At 42.2% G+C, this 25348-nt stretch overlaps 2 protein-coding genes across 2 annotated transcripts; both read right to left on the bottom strand.

The window, feature by feature from the left end:
- Nucleotides 1-272: 272 nt before the first annotated feature.
- On the bottom strand, nt 273-5853 carry matn1 (matrilin 1). Its single transcript, XM_084379232.1, has 10 exons — nt 4924-5853; nt 3299-3483; nt 3056-3220; nt 2745-2967; nt 1783-1905; nt 1522-1694; nt 1206-1437; nt 946-1098; nt 760-840; nt 273-636 (listed from the first exon to the last, which is right to left on the bottom strand). Exons 1-10 carry the CDS (start codon nt 5015-5017, stop codon nt 587-589), a joined length of 1479 nt encoding a protein of 492 aa, XP_084235358.1. The 5' UTR covers nt 5018-5853; the 3' UTR covers nt 273-586.
- Nucleotides 5854-10312: 4459 nt separating this feature from the next.
- nobox (NOBOX oogenesis homeobox) lies at nt 10313-24236 on the bottom strand. Its single transcript, XM_084379253.1, has 9 exons — nt 24108-24236; nt 21028-21791; nt 18365-18527; nt 18149-18255; nt 17758-17906; nt 17508-17644; nt 15619-15880; nt 13327-13643; nt 10313-10964 (listed from the first exon to the last, which is right to left on the bottom strand). Exons 1-9 carry the CDS (start codon nt 24133-24135, stop codon nt 10501-10503), a joined length of 2391 nt encoding a protein of 796 aa, XP_084235379.1. The 5' UTR covers nt 24136-24236; the 3' UTR covers nt 10313-10500.
- Between the last annotated feature and the right edge of the window lie 1112 nt (nt 24237-25348).

The following is a 25348-nucleotide window of genomic DNA, read 5'->3' as shown; positions in this document are numbered from 1 at the left end:
TATTAAATTACCTGTTTATATATATATATACCATATATAATATCAGATACCTTTGTGTGGAGGTAAGAGAAGAAAGATGAAGCCTTCATATGTGAGAGGAGAGAGAGGGAAAGATGACAGTAACAGATATAATCAGACAGACAAGTGAGGGTGATGTGCTGCTCCGTTGACATGACAGGCAGACTCGATGGGGGTTTGGGGAAATTCAACATTGTGGCAGCAACAAAGAAAAACCCTTCAATATACCGTTTCCCTATGAGGGAAGACTTTTATTAACAAACACACAGGCTGGCTATGGAGGATGACCTTCGGAGCGCACGCACACACACACAAAGGCGTGGTCCCCATGGCAACCGGCGCTTCGTGTCCCAGGAGACCCAAGGGTGGAAGAGGTAAAACCGAGAGAGGAGGGGGCAGAGGCGGTTTGGGGGAGCTCAGAAGACAAGCAGAGGTCAGGGTTCACACACACACACACAGGTTCCTCTTCAGTATTTTACAGGAAGTAAAGACTGTTTGTGTGTGTGGTTGTGTGTGTACGTGGGTGTGTGTGTGTGCAGATGATTGAGGAAGAGTTGGATGCGAGTCCTCAGACAATTTTGTTCTCCAGCAGGGCGATCCTCTTCGACATACTCTCTAGTAAGATTTTGTCAAGGACAGCAACAATGAAGACAAACAACCAGACAGAAAATATGATAACGACATTAAAACCTCTCGACAGACGTCATATTCTCACAACATCTCACCTCAAGTCAAGGATATATTTTTTCGTTAGTGCCTGAAGGGCATCTTCTACTTTCTTTTGGAACTTTACAAGGGAGTCGCATTCGCAAGGGTCCTCCTCTGTGGAAACAGAAGGCACAAGTTCAAGTTGTGAGTTATTGTATTGTGAAGTATAACATGACAGGTAATAACACCAGCATTTTGTATTTAATCATCATGTGTGACCTTGACAGATGTTAATCTGCAGCTTCTTGGCGATCTGGGTCATAGTCTTGAAGTCGGCGGTGTAGAAGTAGTGCTCTCCAGTCGGCTCAGAGGCAATCTCTTTCAGCTCGTCCTCCACTGCGTTGCCAACTCCAACAGCGTACATCTTGAAACCTGCGGGATAAAAACAAACAGGTTCCCCCTTATCCGACTTGTAAAAGTAGGCTTTGTATTGTATCTACTTCTACCACAGTAAACGTAATCTCTCCTCTCCCTCTCACCGTGCTCCTTGGCCTTCTTGGCGGCATCTCCGATGTAGTCCTGACTGCGTCCGTCGGTGAAGACAATGCCCACCTTGGCGACTCCGGGTCGGGCGCCCTGACCGGCGCTGAAGCTGTTGTCTACCAGATGGCGGAGAGCCTGGCCTGTCATGGTTCCCCTCTCCATGTAGGCCATCTTCTTCACAGCATCCTTCAGGTCTTTCTTGTTGTTGTAGCGGCCCAGGGGGAACTCCTGCAGGAAGGAGACAGAAACATGATGTTAATACATACGAGAAAGAAGCTCATTTTTGGGTAACCCTTGATGCGAAACACAGACCTGTCTGACTGAGCTGGAGTACTGCACCAGTCCAACGTGAGCCTTGCTGTCAGAAACGTCCAGTTTGTCGATGATCTGGTTGATCCACTTCTTGACCAGCTCAAAGTTCTCGGGACGGACGCTCTTAGAGCCATCGATCAGAAACACAACATCTGTCGCAGAGTTGCTGCAAGCTGGTGATGTCAGACACACAACAATGCGTGTTACTCCGGGAGCACAGTGACCTCGCTTGGACGAATACCTTCATACACAGACACTCACCGCTGCAGCTGCGACCATCGTCCATGAGGGTAAAGCCATCTTTGCAGGCACACTTGTATGATCCAGGGCTGCTGATGCATACCTGCTCGCAGTCATGATCCCCAGTGGCGCACAGGTCCGACACTGTGTGCGTGTGTGCATGCAGAACACACACGTACACACAGTAGAGTATATGTTGAGGCACACACACACACAGGAGGGAGGGTGGGTTGGGGTTAGGAGGAGAGAATGAAACTATGTCAGTTTGGGAAAATCTAGCATTGATTTTTTTTTAATGATCCACTGTGACCTGCAGTCGACCTGAACAGTTTTTGATATAAGAATGTTGCATGAATCCAGTGGATCCTTAAAACAAACAGGTGGAAAAGATTGGAGAAGCCTCAAATGAACAAGATCCGTTTGTCTGTTTCTAAACGTGAGGCACAGGCTCATCCAATAACAATCCAACACTGCGATCATGCAGCTCTGCCCTTGGACGAGGAGCATCTGCACCAAATTGGCTGCTGCAGACTGAGTGGCAGACAGCAGTCAAAACTGCTGCAGACTGGGGAGAGCCAAGGGGCATTACTAATTAGAAGTTTAATGATTGTCACTAATGAATCTGTAATTACAGAGAGATCAGTCTCGCCTCTCGGTTATGTGAGAGTTGACTGAAAAACAGGAGCGAATTTCCTTCCAGAAGGTTGTTCCTGCCCTATTGTCCTCGTGCACTGGGAATATTTAATGAGTATACTGTAGTGTTGTTGAGGTGGGGAGAGGACAAAAGGGTTGGAACAATATATTGGAATGAAAAGATGACAGTCCTGACACCTTACCCTCAACAGACAGCTGTCTCCACAGGCATGAAGGCGGTGGATAAACATGACAACCCACCCTGACAGTATTTCTTTTCAACCATCACTGTCTGTTCCCATCCCTAGATTTAACCAATAAATCCCTCATCTTTCCTCCTCCCATCTTACCACAGAAGGCCTCCTGGAACTTCTTGGTGAGCTTCTCGATGACACTGTAGCTCTCCACGTAGTCCACGTGGTCGTCCAGAGGTTCGCTGGCCATCTGCTTCAGGGTGCTCATGTCAACACGTCCCACACCGATGGCAAAAATCTCAATGCCGGCATCCCGAGCACGCTGAGCCACATCCTTCACATTGTCCTGGGGACGCCCGTCTGTCACGATTATGGCAACCTGTGAGGGAAGAGGAGCGAAGTTAGAAAATAAACGATGACCAGAATTGTTGAATATGTTGGATTTCATGTGTTAATGCATGTCTGACCTTGCTGATGTCAGGAGATTTGACGCGAGCGCCCTCGGCCTCACTGAAGGCCACGTTCAGGGCAAACTGGATAGATAGACCAGTCATGGTTCCAGTGGACAGGGGCTCGATCTTGGTCACGGCCTTAATCAGTCCGGCTTTGGACTTGTGTGTCTTCAATGACACCTACAGGTGCATAAAAGCATGGTTAGTGATATTAAATAGTTTGACAAATAAATTGAACCTTCACTGGTGAACCCATACCTCATTCTTGACACGGCTGGCGTAGTTGACAACTCCGACACGGGTGGCGTTGGGTCCAACATCCAGCCCCTCAATGACCTTTGCCAGGAAGACCTTGACCTGCTCAAACTCAGAAGGGCGAACGCTCCGGCTGCTGTCAATGATGAACACGATGTCTGTGGGACGAGTTTTGCACAAACCTGCCGCTACAATGAAGAAACAGAAAAGAGATTATTATGATTTATTTCCTTATGGTTTCCATAACAACTGTATGTACAAAGCAAAATCCATGGATAAAGCTGACGGAGAAGGGAGAAAAAGGGGAAGTGGGAGGAGCATGGGGAGAGCGGAGGTATTGAGAGGAAAAGGGTGGGTGGAGGCGATGGAGGCTGGTGAGAAAGTGGGAGGATACAGACAAACAGGATGCAGGGAGGAGAGAGATTAGGCTGGAGGGAGGGATGGAGAAATGCTTGGCCAGAAAAACAAGGATGAAGGAAAGAGAAGGATCTAACAAAAAGCCACTTTAAATAATATATTTGATATTATTTTAAAAGAGTACATCTTAGATCATAATATTAATAAATTATTGTCAGAATTACGACTTAAGACAGAAGTGTGGTTGAAAACTGCGTTAAAAAGTGTTAAAAAGTAGAGTTTGTGTTAAGACTTTTTGTCAGAACTACACATTCTAACTTGATAACTGATGACGCTATGTATGTATGTATGTATGTATGCATGTATGCATGCTACTCTATGTGTATGAAAAGCAGAAAACAGCCTATAGTGTGTGGTAATAATAAACAGAGACTGTTAACAAAAGGAGGATGTGTTGGCTTTTCAGGCGTTTGTGGTCTTGTTAATTAACTGTGGCTAAAACTTCCAGAGTCTGTTAAACATCACCGATCTCCCTTCTCACCCTTCACCTCTCTCCCTCCCTCCAGTTTTTCTTCCAACCAACATCTCCATCACTCTCTCTCTCTCTTGCACACATACACACACACACACACACACACACACACACACACACACACAAACAAACACACTCACACACAGCGTACCAACTGCCACGCTACCTCCTGTAAGTCATCCAAATTGTGCACGTACACCATCCGACCACCAGCAGCAACACAAAAACCACTGCTGTCTTTTATATTGACTGGCTAATCACTCCAAACCAATTACTTCTTATCAATAACACACTGAACACTGAAACTTCAATGCAAATTAATGTGGAATTATTAAACACTAAAGATTTAATAAAATAATCAGAGTGCTGAAACAATTATCGAGACCAATTTCAAAGTAAAATGTGATTGAGTTGAGTAAAAACATGACTTTTTAATTTCTCTCCTTCACTTCTGTTGCCTCTGGGAGTTTATATCAAATGCGTCTCACACACATCACACCACTAAGGATATATAGAAAGAACAGAGTGACCCACATTACAACAATTAAAGTTGTTATCAAACCTTTAGTGGAATATTCCTTTAAAATTAACTTATTTAGCTTAATCGTGGTTTCTATTCTGAAGTTTACAGTCCAAAGGATGATCAGACTGAGTAAAAGCCAGTGTTAGACATCAGAAATCACACCATCACATACTGGAGTTAGGATAAGCTTCAAGGGTTAAAGGTCGTCAGTCTTACCCATGGCGGCGGCCGTGCGGAGGTCCACGGCAGGGGTGGCTTGAGCCCCGATGAGGCCGAGCAGCAGCAGGAACAACGGTGGAGTAGGCGTCATGGCGACAGAAGGGGTGACGAGTAAACGCGGGGGTCCGAGTGTGTCCGCAGACGGTCCTAGAGTTAGAAGCCAGAAAGGAGACAGAGCAGGGCGAAGGGAGTTCCAGGCGAGGGGGACGGCCACAAAGTGAGACTGAATGACTCTGAGCTGCAGGTTATCAATGCAAGTGCTTCACACGAGTCAGCCCACAGACAGGCCCCCTCTGTAGCAGTGTGTGTGTGTGAAAATGTGTGTGTGTCTGTGGGAAAGAGAGGGAAATACCTGCTCTGGGAGGACCTAAAATGGTGGGCAGGGAAAGACAAACACACCTTGATATGGCTAGGATGGACAGGTATGTGTGTGTGTGTGTGTGTGTGTGAATAGTAAAATTTGTGTGTGCGCTCCAGTACCTGAGTGTGTACAGTATGTGTGTGTGTCTGGCTGGGGGTACAGGAGCGGCTGGGGTTTGGTGCAGAGCGAGTGCGCGCCAACGCAGCCGCCCGAGGTTGGATTTGGCCAAAGCTCAAATAAACACCAACATGAATTCCTCTTTTCTCCCCGTGTTCCCTCGTATAGCAAACACACATTTATGGTGCGGAAGTGAAGGAGAGCCGCCGTACACAGCCTACAGTGTTCCCGCCGCCCTGCACGTTGGGATGTGTGTGCGCATTTTTGCATAAGCATGCGTTTCTGTATAACCTGGAGTGTACGAGCCAATTCAAGTTCAGCTCAGTTCAGTTCCTAACATTTTCTGCTTTTCTGTCACTTTTCTCTCCTCCATCTTTCATCCTTCCTGCTTTGTGTTTCTGTGGATTTCTCAAGCCTCAGAATTGAATTGAATATACTAAGATCAATTCTACCGCAGAGAAGATCACAAAAACATAAAAATAGAAGGTAAAGATTGCAACCAGCCCAAAAATATATCCTCCTTTCACCTTGACTCTTCTTCTCACCTCTTTCTCCACTGTCAGGTAGGCAGCGGGCCCCAGTGGAGTAAACACAGTAGAAAAACACACTTTCATCAACGCGCTCACATACACATCCTTAATCTCACCATAGAGTCCACATACAGGCCCACATAGAGACCCCTCTTTTCCCTCCGACATCCCGCTCCACCCGACCCAACCCTGCATTCCTCTACACCTCCCCTTCCTCCATCCACACACTCGACCTGAACAAGCCGCAATTGAGGGGGTAGTCTGGGAGGGGAAGAGAAGTTGGGGCTCAGGCTGTACAGTAACTAGCCAGACATATTTCCTACTGAACTGAACAAGCTGTAAAATCAACAAAGTGTGTGTGTGTTTATGTGTGTGCGTGCGTGCGTGTGTGCCCGCATGTGTTATGGTGGTGATGGTTTGGAGATCAAAGATGTTATTCCTGGACAGCGTGTCATCTCTGGGAATGGGCTATTTGGCTTATAAGACAACATACGTAAATTCATGCAAACACACAAACATACAGTAGATTCACACACACGGACACACAAACGGGTTATGTAACAGCGTCTGCTTGGCAGGCAGGACAAACATAAACATAAGCAGGTAGCTGGATGAGCCCTACCTGCATCCATCAGCATCTGTGATTATATTTCACAACGCCATGAAATTCAGTCATTTTTCATCCCGTGTGTTTACATATGATTAGTCTCACAGTAATAGAGGGGGACTGTTGAGACGTGGGCGTTAAACTTTGGGGCCTGACAACTGTCTAAACTAATAAAAATGATGAACTACTCTGTTTTTAATGTGCTATCAAATGAAATAGAAATGTTTTAATACATTCTTTCACAAAAGATTCTTCATCATCATTTAGTCACCAAAATGTTAGAAAATAATCAAAAATACTTTAAATAATTTGCAAGACATCGTCAAATGTGTTGTTTTGACAACCAAAAGATATTTACTTTATAATAATAATAATAATAATAATAATAAGGTAAAAGCTAAATAATCACATTTCAAAAAGCTTTTCTTTGGCATTTTTTAAGCTATAGCCAAAACAGTAGTCGTTATCACTTTTGATAAATAGTGAATTAAGTCAATTTCCAACCAAAAATTCCCCATATTCATGGTAACCAGGCTTTCAAATGTTCTTTGATGTCAAATCATCCAGTCCTAATATAATCATTTTTTAACAGTAATCCAATGTTTTCCTCATACTCAGCTGGACGGACACACATCAGATATTTACCATAACCACAGAAGCGCAGTTATTTTCTGTTTTACCGTCTCTCCACCATTTCCTTTCCAGCAGCAAAATATAAATCTAAGATAAAGACATGGCATATTTGCTTTTTTACTGAAAAAGGAAATGTTCCTGTAAGTCCTCCTTCACTGCCAACACCCAAACCACCTCACGGAGCTTATTTTAGAGGATATTTATCACAATAGTACTGCCAGACCCAAAGAGTAAATGGAAACAAGTCTAAAACAAACAAACACCTCATCTCAGTCACACTGCATGTCATTAGGCATTTTTATACAAGGCCACATTCAAATAACAGCACCTTCAGTAAACATGTTGACTATCAACATGGTTAGGTGAGATATTTTATCTCTGTCAAATCTGGACCTTCCACTGTTTGTCTTCAGTTTTACACAACATTTGAATAGGCAAAATCTATTAATTTTATCAAGTAAGTTGTTGTTTATCCCCAGCCACTTTCCACAGTGTTCCCTGTTTATTCCAAACCCAACACAAGTCTATTTGTTGTATCTTTTCAAACCAAACCACAAATCAACAACCCAATGGCAGCTGAACCAGAGAAGCAAAGGACTGGAGGATCTCCAAACCGTGTTTCAGCTTTGTTCCACAACAAACATTATCACTCTCAATCAGTTAAATCAATAAACGTTATCCACTAATATCAATAAACTACAGTGCTTGACTGTATACAAGCAGTGTGTGTGTGTGTGTGCGTGTGCGTGTACGTGTGTGTGCGTGCATGCACTCAAAGGGTTTGGAAAGACTGCGAGGATTTCGTGTTCGACCACATCCATAAATATTGAAACAAGTTCCCTTTCTTCAAATCTCAAAATACTGAGTAAATATTGACACGGCAGGATCGGGGTGAACTGAAGCATCCCATACCTGTACTTTACACACTCTCACATATGCACATACATGCACAAACACACACACACACTCATGCTCCGCTGCTGCTGCTGCGCTCAGAGCCCTCTCTGTTCACACCAGGGAAGTCCTGGAAAAATTAATAGCCGAGTTAAACTGACATGAAGCCCTCCTCAGTCACACGTGCCCCCTCACTGACACATGAATGTAAAGAAAAAACAACAACACTGAAAGACACAAAATGAGAGGCTTCACCTACACATACATAAAAGTCAAAGTGAAAACTTTGCTACTCTAAGTTTGAATAGAGCTCTCACACTCTGGGTTTCATTCCTGAAATGAATGTGTTGTGTGTGTTTTCTCCATGCAAGAGAGTTTGACAAATTTCTGCCCTGCAAAAGAAGTTTTTATGTGTGTGTGTATTTGTGTATGTGTGTGTGTTTATGCTGCACTCCTCCTGCCAACAGTAACAGCTCAGTAGCCAGTGAGCAGGAAGAGAGAGGTTCATTAAAAACCCAAATACAGCAGTTACATAACCAACAGTTCTGTTCATCCCAGAACCCCCCGTGCTACGAACACACTCCTCCCTCATCCCCATCGTCTTCTCCCTCCCACGCCTGCTGGCAGAGCCCACCCATCATCCTCTCCTCCTCCCATAGCAACAGCTCATCTCAGCTCTCCTCCCTCGTTCCCAGACCAACACACTGCCTCGCTCCTCCGTCTCCCCTCCTCCCCGCCTTTATGTGCTCCCCTGGTCCCTGCCACCTCCTCCTCGCTCTCATCCAACGCTTCCTTCTCTTACTCCCACATCATCATCATCCAAGCTTCACTTCAAACTTTACTTCTACATACGGCAGGACTACGAACCAGGAATATTAACTAGAGTTAAAACAAGAAACTTTTTGTTTTACTTTCACCACTGAGGGCAAAAAAATGACACGCTGGTCCCCAGACGTCTTTTCTAGTCTCAGGAAAACTCCTTCAGCTCTTTCAGGGGCGGAGTTTCATACAGGGATTTGGTTTCCTCAAGCCCTCATGACTGACTTGCATACTAAGAACAAACAGAGCAGAATGTGCAGTAAGTGTGTGAACACAGCAGATGGCAACACAGATTAAGGATTTGGGCTGTATCAGTGATTGTCTGGGATACCTCTACCCTAGTAACCACTCCGCCCTTCTTCTCCTCTATCGTATTAGCGACTGTCACACATCCCCCCTAATGGGGGCTGACAAACACGCTGTTTAATCAAACACAGCATGCGGTCATCTCACATGAAGGAACAGCACCCTCTTAAGGCATAAAGGCAGGTCTGATAGAAGCCACATAAACAGAACATCTCTCTTGAATCAGAGGTTCCCAACACTCAGTCTGTGGTCCATTACCAGGGGCTGGTACATTTGCTGACGGGCCGCAAGGAACAGACCATAAAATGAAGTAAACAAAGCTGAATTATAACACTGGAGATTATAACAGTCTATACTTGAATCTCCCTTGTGATTAATAAAGTATTTCTGCAGTAATTATCGTGAACAATATTGTGATTTTTAACTACGGCTGATCATAAGCACGAGATCATCATATGTTTCAGTATTCAGCAATAAATTAACTTTATAGTGTTCCTGAGATCTATCTGTAGTTTTTATTTATTTATCAAGTAACCAAGTTACGTTTCTGGGTAACACTTGATAAGTTCACCTCATGTATTATTTACTCAACCTCATGCTGATATTATTATATTCCACTAAACCTTTTCTGGAGATTCACAGCAAGACATTGTTGCAGCATTCTCCTAAACATCTGAAGTAGATGGGGACTTGTTTTTAAATCTAAAATAACTGAAGAAGAAAAAAAAAATTCAACAATTTTATAACTTCTGTTAAGATATATTTAAAATAGTTTTATATTATTATAACTGTGTTTTTAAATCAGCCTCTACTTATGAAGCATTTATAAATGTTTATTTACATAGGAAATGCTGAGCAGTTTTCTGTTCAGTAAATTTTTTTTTTTTCCCCATTTGCTGTCATTTTGTTACTTGTCATTAAGGCTTATTTGTGTGTTGGTAGGTGATCCCGCCTGAATCAACACGTTCATGATTTTTGTGAACATGCATGCATATTTAGAAAAGGATGCGTAGAACTACGCTTTACCCGACCTCCCACACCCCTCCATGTCCAAGCTGTTGGCCTGCATCAAAACTGTCTCAATTAAAACTATAAATATGTTGGACACTAAATAAAGGATTAACAGAGCAATGAGCATTTATTGCAGCTAAGCCACATGCAACCTAGACCAAGTCTGCTGACATTAATATCTCTACTGAAAACATCCCAATAGTAATGCATGCAAACATGCAGGAAAACACATTAACACACGACACATTGACATAGATACTTCAAAAACACTCACTCTTGAACAAACACACATGTAGTCAAAAATGTATGGGGGAGAAGTCGCAGTGGAAGTGGCTATGAATCTCTCGAGGGCTGTCATACTCAATCTTGACACAAGGGGGCACTGGAGGACTTTCTGGAGAGGCAGGGCTGACCTGAGAAGGCAGTAGGGATGAAGCCTTGGTTGGAGTTATCTCTGCTCTGTGGCGAGAAGGCCGCAGGGTGGACACAGGAGGGAGGACAGCGGTGCTGCTGGTGGCTGTGGTGGTGGTGGTGTTGTGTGTATGGGTGTGTGATGAGCGCTGGGAGCTTGCATGTGAGGGCCCGTGGTCCCCCCCGGAGAAGAATGATGGGGGAGGCAGTGTGGTGGAGGAGGGTGGCTGATGATCTCGAGCCCCTCCTAGACTGGCAGGATAAGCTGAAGGGCACTGAGCGTGCTGGTGGATGGCTGGTTGACTGTACATGTTACCCCACGGGTACGACTGGTACGCTGTGATCCCACCTGCAAGGGAACAGATTTAAACAGAGATGTGACAGTTGAACTTTACTGAGGGTATTTTAGCTCAAGAGCAGGGCCGCATCTCAAAACAAACCTCATCCTCTAATATGTCTATAAATGCCTACCTGCCCTACATTCCTGTTTGTTTCCATTTTTCTGTCCCTCACCATGACTCCCCCTTTTTCTCTCTTCTCTCATCTTCGTCACCATAAGCCAGTGGTTGATGGTGTGCCATGAGGCTAGTACAAATGTGCCATGAGATCTATTATTGCAATTCACAAATATGCAACAAGTAAGGAATGAGTTTTTAATTCATTATATTTTTACTTTGTATGCATTCGGCATTCATGCAATTGTCTGGTGGTGGGAATTATTTGAGTCTGACACATCAAAGGCTCTGACTGACGGCCGGTATGAAGGAGGGTAACGGGGGAAAATGGATCACTTTGTTGTGCGGAGCAGCTCAACTCATTTTTAATTTTGTGACCCGTCTGGTTTAAATCTGTTTCTGCTTTTATGTCATTTTACAAAGATTCAAATGAATTTTTGAATCATTTTAATAGTACATATTTCACGGGTGATGTAGTTGTGTCAAATTTCATTAGGCTTTAGTAGATAAAATTAGGGTGTAAGTGTGATTAGATTATACGTCATTATCATCTTTAGTCTTTCGTTAAAAGTTCAATTAACACTTGTAATGGGGTGTCCTGGTGTCTGAGTAGTTCAGAAACCTACGCAATTCGTTGTTTCCAGCTTTGATTTCTGCTGTGGACCTTTGTATCGTGTCTTCCCTCTTGCTTCCCCCAAGATGTTTTGTTTAAGTGAAATAGCCCTTTATTCTATGAACAAATGCACAAGAAGGGCAAACAGAGACACAAACATAGTACCACCTGCAACCTAAAGCCCTGGTATGGTAGAAGCTTCTCTCTCATTCACATTTGAAAACATAAAATTCAATCACTCGTATGAGGTCCGAATGTATGTAAGTAAAGTGTACATTATAGTATTAAGTAGACAATAAGAGCACAGGAGGACAAGTTCCCATACTACTTCACTAAACTAGGGGATGCAATGATTGTAGTGTACTGTCCAGGTTTACCCAATCAATAAAAAGGCGAAATGCTAATGCCAAAATAAACATTTATATGTGCATGTTGGTTGTGGTCTTTGCTCGAGAGCTGACTGCAGAGTAGCAGAGTAGGAAGAGTTTTATGGGGTCATTAAGGAGTAGAGAAGAACTGAATAGACAATTTTCGGTGACTACACAGTTAGAGCAATGGATTGTGAAACTGTTACATTTAAATCATCAGTATAAAAGATTAACAACTAGAATATATCTGATTTTTTGATTAAAGAAAAGCCAATGGTACAAGCCTGAGTGCAACAAAGCTTGAGGAGAACAGTCACCAGAATCTCTTAGGGCGCCTAATTATTGAGCTTAAAGCTCTGTTGCATGCATCAGTTTAGGCCAGTTGAACCTTAAAATTATATTTTTATAAACCCAATAATACATTCAGCATGTAAATCAATTCATTTTGAGATTCTGGGTTTATTTTGGATGAATTTGGTGGAATTGTATTCCCAACTGCAACAAGGAAGCCTTTGACTGGCTCATGGGTATCATTGTACGTAAATTTTTTGCCATTTTGAGCACAGAAACTGAGTTAGATTGATTAATTACAACTACAATTACCATGAAAATCCTGTGTTTAATGATAATAATTGAAAGAAAACTTTGAAATGGCAATTTACAGTGTTAAAGAAACATTTTGCAGCTTGTTGACGCCACACTCAACATGACTGTAACACCAGGGCCAGTGTGCGTTCATGTAACCAGATTCTCTGTTTTTATACAGGTATTATATTACAATGTCACAAACAAATAAGAAACAGGAATTACTGCCTCATGGTTGTGTCGGTCCAGTTGCAGTGCCTGAGCTATTGCATTGAATAATGAGCAGAACATGTTTTGTAGAACATTTTGAAGTCACACTGAAGTTGACCGTTGACCTTTTGGATATAAAATGTCATCACTCCATCATTTTATCCTGTTTTGGAGGACACAGTGACCTTTAACCACCAAATTCTTATCAGCTCATCCTTGAGTTTAAGTGGCCATTGGTGTCAAACTTGTTGAAATTCTCAAAGCATTTCTGAGATATCGTGTCCACAAGAATGGGACGGACAGACGGACAGAAAAACAACCCGAACACATAATGCCCCCAGCCACGGCCATCATCGGAGCATAAAAATAAAACAACTATAATATACTGGAATATTTATTGTACCTTATTAATGGATATCTAAATAACTCTAAAATTTGGTTCCATATATAAATAAATCAAATGTCATCCACGTGACTCACCATGATGACCGGCCGACTGCAGCAGGATCTGCCCTGTGCTCTGGGACTGGAAGTAGGCGTGGCCTCCAGTCGAGTAGGTCACCATGCCAGTGGAGTTTCCTCCGGGGCCAAAGGTCAGGTAGGAGGTAGGGTTTGAATCTGGGGGGTTGGGGGTGAGGTAGGGGGAGGGGGTGAGGTATGCCATGCGGGGCAGAGATGATTGAGGCTGATGCTGGGGCTGGCTGGTGGGGTAGGAGGTCTGCAGCTGATAGGGGAGGTTGTTGTTCTGCTGGCTTGGAGTCAGATAGTCGAGCTTCTCCCCAAAGTCAAACAAAGAACTGAGGACGATACAAAGAAGAAATTAGTCACAGGCGCACACACCATGAATATAGAGTGTTACTAGAGAGAGATCCATATGGTCATAAACTCTTAAACTCCTCTGATAAATCCATATATCTCTGATCCATCTGTCTTTTTATCACTCTGTTCCAAAACAAGGAGAAAAGGTGTCACACAAGGAGACGTTAGGTGAAGGCTGTGCTGTGACAGGACTGTCAAAAATGACTGACAACATTTTTATCTGGAAAAGGGGGTCCAGAAGGAAATCTGTGATATTTTTACAATGATTACTTTATAAATCACTCATATCAGCTCCCTGTCAGGGTCAGTTCACCCAAAAAGATTTAGGGGCTGTTCACACATACCTAATCAAGAGCAGGGACAGCGATAGGCTGCCGTTAATTGTGACTGGGACCTGTTGTGTTGCAGCCCACCACCACCAGCTGAGCTACTGAGATTTGAAAGATGCTTGGGGGAGAAAAGTTCTAGTTAATGCAAATATCCTTGGACCCACCGCAAGCAACAACCAGATGAGAGCCAATCACACGCAGTGAGTTGTTTACTGCTCAGCTCCAGTAGTGGAGTGAGGATTGTTTCCAGTGACTGGACTGCAATCCTGTCAGCTCAGGTGCCACTGTTGTATTAAAACAGTTTCAACAATGCATACTGCACATAAATTTATGAGACTATATTAAGGACACAAACTCTATAAGATAAGAAAATCTTACTTGTGTGTACTATTATATGGTGGCTATGTTAGACAAAAACCATCGAGCATGGAAATGATGTGCTAGTTAAATTACAGCATACTGTACTGATCTACATGTACCAACTGCGCTTACTCACTCTGTCTTCACTCCAACCCTTGTTATGTTTATCTTTTAATAAAAATATAAAGTTTTATGACTCAATATTGTGTCAATTTTTCCCTGTTGTATCAATATTTATTTTAATAAGATATTGTGAATTTAGTCAATATAGAGTGTTACTAGAGAGAGATCCATATGGTCATAAACTCTTAAACTCCTCTGATAAATCCATATATCGCTGATCCATCTGTCTTTTTATCACTCTGTGTCAATCTTGCTAACATAGTGATGTTCACCAACTTAGTGTAGCATGTTAACACGAGGCTGATGGAGACGTCATTAGTGCTTTATGTGTACCAATTTTAATGGCAATCTATTACAGTAGTAAGAATATTTCACTTAAAACCCTCATTGTGATGGGAGAGGTAAAGTCTGAGGATGATAAACTTGGTGCCAATCAGTCAATTTTTTAAGCGAAAACTTTGACTTTGACTGTCAGGGAACGGCCAAAATCAGCAGGGTTCATCCTCTTTCATGGCAGTCCAGCAAAGCAGATTGACCAACCAACATGACATTGACATGCCGCTAGCTTGACAAAAACAAACATTTTCTCAATTACCTCATAATGTCTAACATCGCAGGTAGTCATTGGGTTATTACTATTCGCACTGTTTGAGACTGAATGTCCCAGTTACTCTACAGAACACACTGTCAACCGATCTGAAAGGAACTATTATTTATGTTCAAAGTCGTACCAGTGAAAATATGTTCTGTTGTAATTTAAGTGAACTGGCCCTCTAACTTTAACAGCAGGACCAGATTGAAAATGTCTTGATATTCATTGTTTGTCTTTGTGCTGTCTTGCACCGGGGGACTTTTAGTGCTGTGATTCATAAATGTCATCCAACAAACAAACATAATTTTGTACAAAGCAACTGAGACGTCTCCCAGCGTGATTTCAGAGATATTTCAGAGCGCCAGCTGAAACTGACTCCCCACTATTACAGGCGCTGTCTGAGGCATCATTATATCAGTATTTCACAGGATCCCTGCTCGTGTCTGCAGCCTGCCAACCCACTGTCCTCCTGTCATCTCTTGTACTCGTTGTCCCTGTTCAAATCATCTTCTAGTATTCATGTCACAGCCGGCTGTGAGCTGAGCTGACCTGGTGTCTGTCTGCAGAGACTGGGAGTCACGATGGGCCAAGGAGGAGCCAGCCTCCACAGCATCCAGGAACAGAGGTGGGGTGTGAGCCAGGGTGTTAAGCAGAGGTGGAGTCGGGTTGGAGGGGTTGTAGGTTGTTGTGAAAAGGGGGAGACTGGCTCGGCGCAGGGGGGGAGGGCTGTGCATGGGGCGAGGATGGTACTCTGCCAACCCCCCCTGAGATGAAAGCTGGTGCTGGCCCCCATCTCTCACTCTGGATTGGCCTTGGGAGATTATAAATAGAGATTAAACATTGAGATTAAAGCGATACTGTAGTTTGGTTTCTGGGGAATTTTACTCTTCTTAACATGCAGTGTGAAGGGTTCACTGAGCACTGAGATTAAACTTGGCTGAAGTCAAAGCATGGATTCCTACAGAATCAAGATAAAGCTTCTCTTTAAGTTCCCATGAAGTGAAAATCAATGTTTAAGTGTTTTTATCTCCAAGGTATTGCTCTATATCTCACCAATATGCCAGTATCAGGTCCAAGAATAGCAAAATAAAGTAGTTTTGTAGGTATTTTTAATGGTATTTTAGAAACATTCAATAAAAAGTGCTGATGACTCATCCTGCACTTTGGGGACGTATACTAATTTTGCATCCAATAGATGCTTTCTTAATTTTTACGACAGTGAAATGGATGTATAAAAGGAACCATGGCCCAGAGGAGCAGAGTGTTTTAGACTCCCTGATTACACAACTCTACCAGTACCAGTAGTTTTGCTGCTAAATGCTGCTAAAAGTTAGCGATCCTATTTTTTGACTGAGCCTTGGTATGCTCGGAGTCAAACCTGGAAACAAAACCACCTTGGTATTCCCTGTCATCAAACTGGCCTCAGTCTCCTCTGAGGCTGTGCTGTTCTGTCCCGGTCTGGCTTTGTTTACTGGTAGCTGTCAGTCTGGACAGAGTCAGCAGATCGCTAGCTCCACGGTGAGGAGTGCAACACATCTTCAGCGCTATTGGCTACTTGAAATGCTAATCAATATCCATAACAAGTCCCTCCCTAACTGTTTGTTTGTACAGGATATAACTTACTATGCCAAAGGAAATATCACTCACTCACTCAATGGGAACTTTATAGAAGGAAAATACACTAACAACTACAAACTGTAAATAAGGTAGTTTGAATAAAGCCACTTATTTCAATATTCAAAATAAAATTCAGACTAAGATCCAACCAACCACTACTTTTGTTTTATTGTGAAAAAACAGATAATAGTAAGGGGGCATTGATGCTATCAGTGGGACCTCTCAGTTCTCCTTAGTGGACATTCAGACCAGAACAAGCCCTGTATTTAGCATGTCTATGAGACAGGATTTTACAACTGCTGAAACAAAAACAAAAAGAACATTTAACCAGTTTCATATCTTTGCCAGACAACCCTGCGGTTGGTTTTGCTGATGCCATCTGCATCAGTATCCCCATACACCGTGGCCTCACTGAAATGAACAAGAAGGGGAGCTGCGTTTTTTTCATCCGAACACAACCTCCGGCTGTGTGCAAACAACAAATGTAATCTAACATGTGAATTAATTAAAGATTATTAATGCTAGACCTCTGAGCAAAGACTATTAAACTCTCCGCTGTGGAGAAAGCGTCATTTGAATGCTGCTCAATCACTTACACCTTAATTAATTAAGCTAATGTAGCTAATTTCACCATTTATCAAAACCTCTGGTTTCACACAAAGAAATAACAAAGACATCCTGACTCTGGTTGATTCAGGGAAATAGAATAGTTCCCCAGAAACCATACTGCTTTTGAATACTAACTATCGAGCACAATGACCAAATGCATCATACAGCAGTACATTTTGAAAAAATGTGTCAATAAATGAAGATTTAGACACCTGGGCTGTTGAGGCTGGCCAGCAGGTTGCTGTAGGAGGGCACGGTCTGGTTGGACAGGGTGGGGAAAGAAGGTGCTGCAGAGGTGAGCTGAGGGACCTTGGTGGCAAAGTGACCAGAAAAAGAGGGAGCTCCCTTACTGAAAAAGAGAGAAAACATAACAAATAATTTATCAAATCACAGCTTAAAAACAATTTTCACCATGTGCGGACAAGGAAACTACAAAAACACATAGAGATGACACTGTGATACCTGTTAGGTGCCAGTGTGGGAAGGGTGGGGTTGATTTGTTGATGTGTGGGGCTGCTGCTGTATCCAGCTCTACTCTGTCTGTGTTCAACCTTCGCTGTGATGGAGCGCTCCACTTTCCTCCATTTTGCCCTGCGGTTCTGAAACCAGACCTGGAACACAAAAAACGTGTGGACAAATATCAGAAAAAATGTGAGGATGGTCGCGAGAAAGTGGAAGGTGACGGAGGGAGAAGGGAGTCCAAGACCAAGACCAAGACAGAGAGGTGAAACTTAACTCCCTGTTTGATAAGCAGTACTCTCTGTTCTTAGAATTGCATCATCAAATAAGCAATATAAAAGGATTCATAAGGGACATTTCTCAGAGGATCAAAAGAGGAAAATGGCTGTCGAACCATAATTCTTTGAGGTGTGACACCAACTGCAGCAGCGATGATTTTCCTCTTCTCTGCATCAGGATAGTGGTCCTCCAGGAACAAGGCCTCTAAATGCTCTAACTGATCTGCACGCATATGCAAATGTACACACAAACAAACACACACACACCCAATGCAGGTCAACTATTTGCTTAGTGAAATCTGAACACACCTGGATACACTGACTTCAGTTACCAGTACTGTAGAGTGTTCGTGTTTTCTTCTTTGGTGCAGGTGGCAGCAGGCAGCTGTCCACAGTCTCTAACCCCGGCAGCAGAGAGAAGCTCAGGGCCCGGCCTCGACCCCTGGTGCTGTAGCGGATGGAGCGCCGGGTGGAGTAGACCTGGGTTATCTCCATCTGCCATTTACCAGACAAACATTGCCTCAGGACTCATCAACTCAGTCAAATATTGTCTGATTAACTCTGTTATTTTCCTTTAAATAATAATAATTAATTTGCATTGTTATGTGTGAATAATCACATTTCTTTGAAGCTGAACACAATTTTGGAGGATGTAAAAAAAAAACTGAAGTGTAAACCAAAATCCAGCAGGGATCTTTGTCTGCCAAAACACTACTGAAGTGCACCAAAAAGGGCACAGTTGAATTTTTCAGCCCACAGAGGGCAAAGCAACAAAGATTTTCTGGAAATAAAAGTTGGTTCAGGACTTCAAAAACCAAGTAATTCATTTCCAGTTCTGTCTATGCACCTCATATGCCATCTACACTCGAGGGGTGCAGGTAATGATTTTTTCATCTTCAAATGATCTGCAGTCATTTTCCTGATTGACCAATTAATTGTTTGGACTATGTAAAAAATGCTCATTTCCCAGGGCACAAGATCATATCTTTAATTGTCTCATTTGTCTGACAGACAGTCTTTAACCCAAAGATATTTAATTAGCCATTGTTTGGCTTGAAAAAAGGCTTGAACAATTAAACAGTTATCAAAATAAGTGACAATTAATTCCCTGTTAATTAATCAATTAATTGACTTATTGTTTCAGCATCAGTGCTCTCTGTATTGGTTGGATCTATCCACAACCAGGACAAGCTATAGCTAAACATGTTTTTTTTTTACGGTTTAAGTTTGCTTTTCTGCTTGCTTTATTTTTCCATCGAGTGCAGCTGAAGCCTGAAATCAGGAAAATTGACATTTCTTGCTGTTCATAATACGACTTTATGATTATCTGCGACTGTGGGTGGTGAAGGAGCCTTCCTACAAAATAAAGATTACTGGCAAATTTCATGGTGTAGGTACAGTAAGTTATACTGGCAAATAATAAATTAATGCTATAAATTTCCCTCACATATTTTCAGAGTTAGATTTAATGATTTGACACGGTTTGACATGATCAGATTCTGCATGTCCTTATTCCAACGCTTCAATGAAAGTCTTTCGCCCACTGATGTAACACTAGATCACACACTGAGCCAAAGATTTAAATCAGGAGGCTGTTTTCACAACTACATCATTAATATTGCAGCAGATTGTAGGTGTTAATCATTTCATACACATCACACTGTAATTATATGTGACAAATGAGTAACATGGAGATATTAACTAGAAGATGCACAAGTGTCTGTCATGCTACTCTGCAATCAAACATTATTCACAACGTTTATTTTCAAGTTCCCCGCAATTTACCCAAAGTTTCCAAACATGTCTAATCTGTCAGGCTGAATTTGGGTCTAAGATGAAATGAACCAAAATGAAGCAGCAGACATCAAAATGTTTCAACTGGAATGAATAATTCACATCCGTACAATCTGATGTGATCTGATACAACTGCCATATAATCTACTTTAATGATTTTAACACTGTTGTAGAGGTTTTATAATTTAATTATACGTTTTAGCATTGAGGTTGTTGTTAGTGGTGGTTCTGTACTGGACTGTATTATATTATGAAGAGTTTATAATACTGTTTTTGACACCTCTCAATATATTGTATTGATATTAATAACATTCACGTTTGCCCTCTATAACAAACGTATAATTGCATTTATAAGTGTCTGAAAATGTCACCCAAAACTGAGTTTGTTGCATGGAGCTGCAATAGACTGAAGTTGGATCTTTTTATAACCTTAAAGCCACTTAAAGGGAAACTCCACCAAATTTACACATCAAAGTCTGTTTACAGGTCTTTGGGAGTACTACCGCATAAGTGAAAAGGTTGTATAGAAAGCCTTTTCGTGACTCCAGACGGAGTTTCACAAACTCTGATAAATTGCGTCAGTTGGGTATGAAAAGGAAAAAATTGTCCAAGGGTTTGGAGTTAGAAGGGTGAGCTTACAAATTCTTTGTAGCCTCCTCCTCTCTCTGCTTGAGGCCGGTGGCACGAGGCTACATTAGCTGCTATTCGTATAACACACCTGAATCTCAGACTGAACTATTCACTGTCTTGTGTATTGTGGGTAGTGAAGACACCACATTCTGACAGACTTTCAGCCCCCTTGCTCAGATCCTCCGTCTTTCAACTTGGCCTTCATTTTGTTCTCAACTACACAACTGCAACTACACTTTATGCTTTAGTGACTGCATGCCCATTTTTAAGCATATTTTACAGTTGTGCTTTATGCTTACAAAATATGTCAACAGGCAGGCAGACATATAAAAACCACAAAGTACTCAAAAAAGATGAGATGTTTAGATGCATATTTAAAACTGTCCATTGTGAGTCTGACATTATTAAAGGAATACAGTTATTAATTTGTGGAGTACCTTTTAAAGGGCAAATACAGGGGAATAATGTGCGTTAATGAGTTAAAATGTGCTGGAAATAAGTTCAGGTGCAATGCTGTTCACTACCTTTGTTTACAGTGTGGGGCTGGTACACAGTGACACTCTATTCTCACCTCGAGAGGCTGTGGGCCCTGCTGAGGGAGACTGTGAGGTAGCATGGGGCTGTGTGGCCTTTTCGTCCCGTGGGGCTGAGCAGGTGCAGGCTGGATCGGGACTGGAGGTTGTGAGGAGTACAGCAGGGGAACAGGAACCGGGGGGCAGTACAGCCCAGTCCCCCCACAGCCCAGATAGACAGGATCAGACAGGTCACAGCTGTTCATCAGTCCAATGGGAGGCTCCGACAGAGCCGAGCTGTCCTCTGAGCTCACCACTGTCACCTCCTGTATCTGACTGCCCTTTTCCTCCTCAAACCGCTCGCTGACATCTTTTAAACTTCTCCTGTTTCTCACACGCTCACTTTGCTTCTTACCTCGTCTCTTCCTACTCTTTTTCTTCTCATCTCTCTCTTCTAGACCTTTTGTGTCTTTGTCCTCTTGTATATCAGCGATTGTTTCTTCATTGTTCTTAATCTTGTTCTCTTCCATCTGCACCTCCTGTGCCTCCTCCGCTCCCTGCCTACTCTCTAGCTTCAACTGCTCCTCCTCCTCCTCTTCTCCCTCTGTCTCCATCACTTCCTTTTCTGACACGACAACTTTCTTTTCTTTCTCCTCCTCCTCCTCCCCATCCTTATTTTCACTCCCTGTCTCCCCTCCCGCCTCTTCATCCTCCCTCTGATTAAACACTTCCCCTTCTCCATCCCTCCTCCTCTTCCCCATAATCCCTCGGCCGTTCTTTGTTTCCGAGTCTTCCAGTTCCTCACACAGAAGGCTTGGACAGTCTGTAACAGAGTGAAGTGAGAAGGAATTTTTTTTTTTAACTCTTGTCTACGATCTGTAAAGCCTGGACCACTTAATTACAGACATAATGTGTGTTATAATTATCAGCACTTTGTCTCTAAAACTCTGACTATCAATCCAAACCATGGTTCAACCATTTTAAACCATTTGTTTGTATCCTACTCTGTGTACTTTGTCACTTCATTAAGTCTATCAGTGAGCCCCGAATCATTAAAGTACAAGACGACGCCTTTTCATCCCGTCACTACCTATTGGTCATTATTCATACCGTGCAGTAGATCTGCAGTCTAATAAAACTAAACTAATGATGCAAGATGACAATCGCCAAAGCTGTCCAATCAACGAGTTACCCGTCAGTCTGTTAAAACTTCGTGTTTGAACTTTTTCGCTTGGTGTGGACCACATTAACCCAACTACAGACGGCAAGGTTTTGATCATAAGTCAGATATGCCTAAAGGACATGAACCACGCAGACCTCTCAGTTCATCTGAGTTGTATTCTTGCTGTGAAGTGAGGTTAAGTTCAGGACAGAAGACTCGGGGTGTGCTCAGACACTCATTACTTTTAAAAGCAGCCTTAAAACTTTTCTGTTGCCTTCACAGTGATGTGCATTACATTCTGCCTGATAGAATTATTTATGTATCTGTCTTTCTGTGTGCATGTTGGGAATGTCAATTATCAGAATGTTTCATTATTATTAGAGGTATTTTTTTCTTCCTGTCTTCCTTCTCTCCATCCTAATCTTCATGTGAAGGACACTGAGCTTGCCCATGTCAAGTACTTTTGGTTTATCACAAGTAGAATTTACAAATGTGATTTGCTCAGTCTCAAATGTTTCCACCTCAAAACCTCCTCTTATAATGCCTCTACAGACACAGACCAGTTCATAATGAGTCCCCACTGGCATTTGCTGATTTATTTAAAATGATATAATGTAAAGCAGCATTTTGTGAGAGGCCCCTCTGACAGAGAAGCATTCACATCCAGGGCTGTAGTCGCTACTGAGTTCATGCACATTTTGAGAGGTTTAAAGGTGAATTTGGTGGGATGAGCTACCGAGGAGGAATCACAAGTATCAAGTTAAACAAACCCAGTGGACGGTGATTTTATTATTTTTGGCTGTTAAAGGTGCACTATGTAGTTTTGGAGAAGAAATTCTGATCAGAAGAGAAAGATCTTCATTGACTGATTGTTTTATGCCTAAACGAACTGAATAAAAAGACATTCATTCTATAAAGGACAACCCAATGTCATACTGTTTTACTTTGCTTATATTTGGCGGACCCTGCCACCTTTCTAGCTTCAAACTGTGTCCTGGGGACCTTATTTTCCTCTGAGAACAGCTTGTTTATTCAGTTTTGGAAAAAATAACTAATAAAATAAAACTAATCCATTTTTCAGTATCAATAAACCTGTTAATTTGTCAATTAACTGATAATTGTTCTGATCTGTAAGCTGTCAGAAAAGAGAAAGACAAAAACAAACATCTGTACAAAACCAATATATTCAGGTCACTACCATGGGTACAACGAAATTCAAAATAATAGTCACATTTAAGAAGATACAATAAGATTTGTTTGTGGCATTTTTGTCTTTAAAAAGATTTCTCATCCTACTAATCAATTATTCAACTTTTTCTTTTTATTATTCCACTTACACTGAGCCATCTTTCAGACTGTGTTGAGGCATTGACTGGATCCTGGCTATGTTTTTCACACTGTATATATTATTGCATCACACATTATATATATGACTTTATTTCAGTGGATTCAACCTTACTCAGCTGTAAAGTCGAAGCCCTGGAGGCTGTAAATATTGATCACCTCAGCTAAAAGAAGTGCCTCTCCTGTAAGAAAATAACTTGATAATGTAGTAGCAGTTATGTCTTTCATATTTCATGAGTCATGCGGTGACCTGCGGGGTTGAACACAACCTGATAAACGTCATCCTCGGGAGGAGCTGTTGTCTGCAGTGACTTAATTAGTGTCCCAGCTGCGGAGCGCCTCGTGCCACCTCACCTGACCGTTAATTAACTCTGCACGGCTAGCAGCGGCTAAACTAGCTAACCTGTCCCCACCTGCACAAAACACCGGGTCGTGAATGTTAATAACCCAGGTTTAAATCTTTAATTTGTCTCTGCGGAGCCGAGCAACACGGGGAGCTGCACCTCATGTGAGAGATTATCGGCTTTAAATGCGCCCAGAAAGTTTTGTAAAGTCGTTTAAAGTTGACTAAATGACACGCAGGTAAAGTCTCTCTTGTGGAAAATAACCAAACGTTTTAAATGTCAGCCTTACCAAAGTCTTCATCACAGTCTTCTTCCATCGCCACTCGAAACCAATAAACTTGTACTAATAATCAATTAAGCCGCGTTAAGTGCCACGAAGCGAATTGCTCCTGAGCTGGAGGCTAACGAGGCTGATTGATTGATTAGCTCCCTCAGCGTTGTGCCCGAGAATTATCGCGTGAAGGGTGAATCTGAAACAGCCAATCAGCGACCAGAACAGGCCCAATCAGCGCCTGTGGTGCACGCTGAGGGCTGCGGCACCACACCGTCTACCTGAGTGGACGTTATGTAACACAAAGATGTTTTTAATCACTGGATGTGACAGGAAATCTCAAATCTCTCTGTTTTACTTCATCAAATAATCTGTTGTTTTGACTAAATCTTCTATTCATAACTCAACATTTACAAGTTAAATGAGCTGATTCTAGGTCAAATAATACATTCAGTCTCTCAATGTACCAACAAATAAGCCGTGAAGGCATAAATAAGCTTTACAAGGCTTTTGTTTATTTAGCTGTCAATACTTGTAGCCTAATTGTTTTGAAATTGAATTTGAAAATGTGTTTAAAGTAGCACTGCAAGCAGTGTAGTTCTGGGGCAGAAATTGTAATAAGAAGAGAAAGAACTTCAATTACTGATTTTTTATTAGTAGTATTGTGCCTAAACAAACTAAAAAATAAACAAACTCACTGCGTTTTCTTGACTGAATAAACTGAATATACAAGTGACCTTAAAGGACGACACAGTTTCATCCTGTTTATATGTGGCGGACCCTGCCACCTTTCTACATGTAGCTTCAAACAGTGTTCTGGGAACCTTATTTTCCTCTGAGAGCAGCTTATTTATTCAGTTATGGAAAAAATACATATTTCTGAGTTTGTATTATTACCTCATTGATATTTTAAATATTAAAAATCTGGGTTTGAAGTTGTTCTCCAAAGCTACATATTGCCCCTTTAAAAAAGAGATAGGGGTCCACATCGTGGAGCAAGACGAACATGTAACATCTACTAGTATTTAACTGAGTAGGCCTACCTTAAAGGTGCAATATGTAAGAACTGGCAGCCTGTTGAGTTCATACTCCAAACAACAGGGTACAGCATATCACCAGAGTAACCACTAACTGCTGCTAACTATGGCTCATTAGCTAGTTAGCTCAAGGTAGGCAAACTTTGTTTTCTATGCAAAGCTAACTGACTGCTTGTTTTAGCTGGTATCAATTTTCTCATCTGACTCCTAGCCATTAGCTAG

This window comes from Pagrus pagrus, assembly GCF_965226575.1.
Source record: "Pagrus pagrus genome assembly, chromosome: 17".
Lineage (NCBI taxonomy): Eukaryota > Metazoa > Chordata > Actinopteri > Spariformes > Sparidae > Pagrus > Pagrus pagrus.
Note: the sequence above shows the minus strand (reverse complement) of the source record. Positions and strands in the feature narration are given on the sequence as shown.